At 42.9% G+C, this 5,552-nt stretch overlaps 1 protein-coding gene and 1 long non-coding RNA gene across 7 annotated transcripts in view; one reads left to right on the top strand and one right to left on the bottom strand.

The window, feature by feature from the left end:
• Positions 1-5,000, top strand: part of NPHP1 (nephrocystin 1) — an 88,253-nt gene extending 83,253 nt beyond the window's left edge. For 3 of the 6 annotated variants that reach the window (XM_019516093.1, XM_019516092.1, XM_019516091.1), the window contains one exon: positions 4,529-5,000. In XM_019516093.1, the coding sequence (XP_019371638.1) occupies positions 4,529-4,807 (279 nt within the window). In that variant the 3' untranslated portion in view covers positions 4,808-5,000. Of the gene's footprint in view, positions 1-3,993; positions 4,391-4,528 lie in introns of those variants that run through there. The other 3 variants (XM_019516095.1, XM_019516096.1, XM_019516094.1) reach the window with 3 other exon arrangements.
• LOC109296620 overlaps positions 4,837-5,552 on the bottom strand; it is a 6,632-nt gene continuing 5,916 nt past the window's right edge. The window contains exon 2 of the long non-coding RNA XR_002097000.1: positions 4,837-5,388. This is a non-coding gene — a long non-coding RNA (uncharacterized LOC109296620). The remainder of the gene's footprint in view (positions 5,389-5,552) is intronic.

The raw sequence follows: 5,552 nt of genomic DNA, 5'->3' as shown, positions 1-5,552 counted from the left end.
TGTGGATCCTGCTTGTAGCACCTGCTCTCATGGCACAGGAATTTGTAAAGCTTTCATAAGCATCGTCTATTCAGGGTCATGCATGTGCCCTGCATATTCTTGTGCTCCCCTCCGCCACCCCTAATCGAGGGCAGAAAGGGCAGGGTGACCCCAGCCTTCCTTCAGTTCTTTCGCTGCTCAGAGTCCTGATGAGTTCGCTTCAAGCTGTGGAGGAGGAGAGCACGTTTTGGGATCCATCAATACGGAACTTGATAACCATTTCCTCCTCTTTCAGTGCCAGTATATGTGGGTCTTACTCAGGTTATTAGCAAGCAGGCTTGTCCTACAGGTGCTGAGAGCTAGGAGTTCATCTGAATAACAACTGTTCTTCCCACATAGGCACCTGCTGTTTATGCTGCCAGTAGCACATAATTAGGGTATTACAAACTCAAGGAGGTGGCTGGCCAGCCCATTTCAAGGGCAGATCACAGGGCTGGCTACCATAGTTGCAGGTTGAACACAGCAGGGCCCCACCCCATGCCTCTGATTGGCTGAGGGGCCCCAGGAGTCCCGCCCCTCCCCACAGATTGGCACATGACTTGAAACCACAGTTTAATTACCCTGTTTAAGCCACAGGAAACCATTAAATCATATGTCATTTTACATCACCCCTCCTCCCCTCTATAGCCCTGAGCCTGCATTTGCATAACCCTGCCTCTAGTCTCACTCTTCCACTCCTTTCCTCACCTTTCATTCCATTATTTGCATAACCCCACCCATATTCTACACCTCCCACCTTTGGGAATCACTGCCTCCTTCCTCCTCATTACATTATTTGCATAACTCCGCCCCCTGTAGAGACAGTGCCCCCCGCCTCCCTGTCCCTTGCACACCCTTCCCACCTGCCTTCCCCCCCCTCCACATTCTCACCTTTGCACCAAGACTGCAGGGCTTCCTGCCTGCTTTTCTTCTTGCCAGTAAGTTTTGTGGGGTTTTGTTGGGTTTTTGTTTTTTTTTTTAAGCAAGCCCACCAAAAGTGTGGAGCCCACACTTTTTTCACAGAGCCTGCCCAAAAACATGGCTTCTGTGAAAATTATGCAGTTGTGATTTTGGTAGGTCCCTACATATAATGGTGGCCAACATGAGCCAGGGTTCTACTATCTGCTCCGCAGACCCCAACCATGGTATATCACTGAGACAGCCTGAGCCTTTGTTGAACTAGCTCTAATATGAATTGGGAGATTTAATTTATTGATATTTTGCTGTTTTGAGGCAGTCCACAATCTAATTCAGTAGTCTAAGAGCCAAAACTGGTCTTCCTTTGGATCTGATGTTAGAAGAAACAAGTACTATAGGGTTTCTGAAGCTTGTTTTACTTAAATGAAACAAGGGTGGCTCTCCATACAAACAAGTTAGGCACTTTGGGCTGTTTTACACATGCTCTGGGGGTGTTGGGGCAGGGGACACTTTAACTAAAATGGCTCCGAGAGCCACTCTAATTAAAGCGTCCACAGTGTCTCATATAACCAGGTTCCCTGTGCTTCAAAATGGTGGCAGGGAAGCTTTAACCATTTTGAAGTGTGAGGATGCTGAGGCACAAGACATGGAGGGTGCTGGAGTATGCTAATTAATCGAGCCTGCTCTGATGCACTGTAATTAAAGTGCATCAGAGCAGCCTCCTCGCATGTGCATAGGTGCCCTCCTCGCACACCTTTAGGTGCCCTCTGGAATGATCATGATATTGGAAAAAGCTCCAGTAGGTGTATATGTTATTTCACGTGAAATCATTTTCTGAATAAATCTATGAGAGACTTCACTGTTTTCAGTTTGCTCAGCAAGCTGAAGGAGTGGCCACTGAAAATGCCACCTTTGTTGCTAAATAGTGGACCAAACAAGAAAATGACAGTTCCGGCAGTGGTTTTCTCAGTGCTGAAAGAACTAAGTTTGAGTCCCATGAAGGTTAATTTTACTGAACTGGTGGATAAACATGAGAAATATATTAACTATTTGATGAGAATAAAGCAAGACACGTCAGCATGATCAGACAGCAAGTCAAGGTTGCCGCTAACTCTGCATTCGTTGAATTTAACAATAACAAGTGGTCCAGAATAAAAGAAATGGAAGATTGTGTCACATTGCAAATATGGATAGAAGCCCAAGAGGAAAAATGCTTTGACTCTGCTGTTTAAGTTCTTGTAGTGGAGGGCCACCTACATTGCAATAGGATACTCAAAATGTATGCACAGCAGCCACTGTAGGTCATCCAGATACCACAAGATCCATAGGGTCTGGATGTAGAACAAGAACCCTATTCTAAGAAACCATGTTCTTTTGAAGTCATAGTGTTATATACTGGTGATTAGACAGGTGTGGAAATTTGAGAAGCAGAGAAGGGAAGGACAGCAAAGGAGTTATTTGGATTGCCTGAGTCCTGTCCTGTCACACTTTCTTCTGGACCTGGATAAGTATTGGGGGAAAGACATATCAGGTGAGACAACCACTGAATCAGAAAGGCATCTCCTGCTGATCCAAAGTGTTTCTGTATGTGAGAACAAAGGGAAGAATACTTATGATGTATAGTAGTAAAACACACCCAAGGGATATGCCACTTGCAAGACCTGAATCAGAAAACAAATATTTTTAGAAGCAGTTTGTGCAAGATGGAGGTTTTCCTGCTCAGTTAGTCTGCCAGCTCGTCAATGTCTCTCAGGAAATGCAAAGCTGTCAAATTAAACTTGATTTACAATATGCCATGCCCTTAACAAAATTGCTTCTTGGCATAGGAAGCTTGTTCTTGTACCTTACTGCCTGGTAAGGTAACTCTCAGGCAATAGATTGTGTATCAAAGTTTGAACTCTTCTTCTATTAAGAAGTGGTAGAAAGGGTTTACACATGTCACCCATGATGTCCTTAATGTCCTTACATGGGGTGCATTGCTGGCACTGCCTCACCCTAGCAACTCACTCCTCTGCTCCCCCCCACCTCTCTCCTGCCAGGGGTGGACCCCAGCACCCCTAACCTGGACAAAGTCCAGGGTCCCCCCATGTTGCTGAGTGGGGGCAATCATACCTCCCTCCATTGGCTGCAGGCTGCTGCCAGCTGCCTGACAGATGACAGGGCAGTGTGGGGAGGCATGTGCCTTATGGCCAGTGAGGGATGACACAGTTGCTTGGCTGGGCTTGGCTGTCCTTGGCAATGTCACGGCATGCTGGGAGGTGCGCGGGAGTGTCCCAGCCTTCCACCTTGGCCACTGCAGGCGTCTGCCTGCTTTCTCTAACACTGTTTAGAGAAACTTGCATAGATTGGATTGATTCTGCCTCGGCTTTTTGACTGTCTGTACTTAGCCTATGAATTCAGCACCTGTGGTCAGATATGGGATATCCTCTTCCCTTCTTCTTTGTTACTAAAAATGAAGAAAAATAAAGCCCCTTCTCCCTAAGGTACAGAATCTATCACAGCAAGCTTTGAAGGTGAACCTACCTCTCATTAGATTCATGTGGGAGTGTTTCCTGAAGAGGGACAGGGCTACATGTGAAAAAGTGTGGTCTGGAACTGTGTAGTATAATCATCCTAAATGGTGTACAAAACCCATTTGTTTATAGTAACTCCAGCACAAGCCTCCTTGAACAGAAAAAGATTAAAATCAATAAGGTTGGTAGAGGAAGCATATAGACAGAAAGACTAGTCCAAGACCCCTAACTGTAACTAAATTAACAATTTTGATACCAATGACTGGGTTGAGAGAGGTCTCAGTAGAAGAAAATGTTTCCTTTGTTAAAATCCAGGGCTGTGCTTCAAAGGTCTCTTGACAGTCAAATTGTGTAGCCAGCATAAAGGAAACCTTTTGATGAATGAACAACAGCAATCCAACTTGTGCCCTCGTAAAGGACTGTATACACCTTATGCTTTCAGGTAGATCTAGAATCCTGTAGAGTACAAAGGCTCACCTGTCTTTATACTCTGTAATGTCTGCCCATCACAAGGAAGATTTTAGATTTTTGTCTTCATCTCTAGTTTTCTGGAATGGACCGCTATGGAGGCAAATGAGCTGATGTTGAAGGTATTGGGGATAAAGCAACCAAGACCATTTGGATAGTGGCCTGGAGTCCATGGAAGTGATATCCAAGGAAAGGCTGGAATTACAGGTGCTTGACCCTTGTGGAAAGAATAAAGGAAAGAACTTCTCTATCACTTTTCATAATGCAGTTTTATCAGGGGAAGCATCTTCAAATATAATTGGACTCCCTTGGTACCATAGTACCTCAGTGCGTGAAAGTGTGATGCAAGAAACTTTAAGGTCAGCATTTAATATACACAAGATGAGATGCAAACAAATGTCATACATGGTACAATGTGAAAATGCTGTAGTTTATATCATAGGGGTTTTTTATTAAAGCATCATGGATTTATCAACTGGGATTATCTGAAAACCTGTTTTAACACTGGGAATAGCGGTCCATAGGATTACTGTTTTACTGTGAATATACAATCTTCTGTAGAAATGCCTTCAAGCATGGAGTACTGAATGCTTTTATATTCTTATTTCTAGAGAGATCGAGAATTTTTGAAGACCGTATTTACCCTGGTGTACCATGACTCTGTCTTCCCTCTTCTCCAGTCTACTTTCCTCCCAAAGCATAAATGGGCAGATGAAGAGTCAGAAGCCTCTCGCTGGAAAGTGATTGCTGACTTCTTGAAGCAGACCCGAGAAAATGATGGTGCTCTCTATTCTCTGCTGTCCTCAGAAACTGTTCACAAAGCTTTTGATATTTCAGAGGTAGCATATGATTTTCTAGGAGAGGCAAGGAAAAGTAGTGTATCAACATGAATGGATATCAAGACAGTAATAGAGTGTAGCATATGCAAGATAAAGGAATGATCTATCTAATCAAAATAAAAGGGTTTTACAGTTTATACAAAGCGTATTTTGTAAGTAAATTGTATTAGATTATCTGGATGTATAATGACTTTTTTTGACAAAGCATATACCAAGAGATTAGAATAAAGTGTTTTAGCTCTTTGACTACATGGTTGATTGTTTTTTAAAAAGCTTCTGATCTGTATTTTTAAACATGGGTACAGTTATCAGTGACATCTATCTACTACTTTTATTGGCTTATGAAGGTGAATACTTTGTTGTACTGACCATAGAGCTCAGCAAACTCTTAAGATGGATGTAACAGTATCTTCTTTAGTTAATTTAGAAGAGCTGTACAACTATTCCTCACTTAACATCATAGTTATGTTCTTGAAAATTGCAACTTTAAGCAAAATGATGTTAAGCAAATCTGATTACATCACAAGAGTTACCTACTAGCAGGCAGTGGCCAAACAGAGTTGTAACCGAACATTGCACGACTTTAAACAAGTATGTTCTCTAATAGATCAGCGATGTAATAATGAAACAACCTTAACTGGGATGACGTTAAGTGAGGAGTACCTGTATTTACTTCTCCAGTCCATACTAGTTAGATGGTTATTTAGCACAGGCTGCCAGTCATGACTAAGACTACATTTTTGTCACAGCAGCCATGGAGGTTTGGAAACCACAACAATGTAGAAACTCAGTGAGA

The sequence above is a fragment of the Gavialis gangeticus genome, unplaced genomic scaffold (genome assembly GCF_001723915.1).
Source record: "Gavialis gangeticus isolate Ggan-Ray unplaced genomic scaffold, GavGan_comp1, whole genome shotgun sequence".
Taxonomy (NCBI): domain Eukaryota; kingdom Metazoa; phylum Chordata; order Crocodylia; family Gavialidae; genus Gavialis; species Gavialis gangeticus.
Note: the sequence above shows the minus strand (reverse complement) of the source record. Positions and strands in the feature narration are given on the sequence as shown.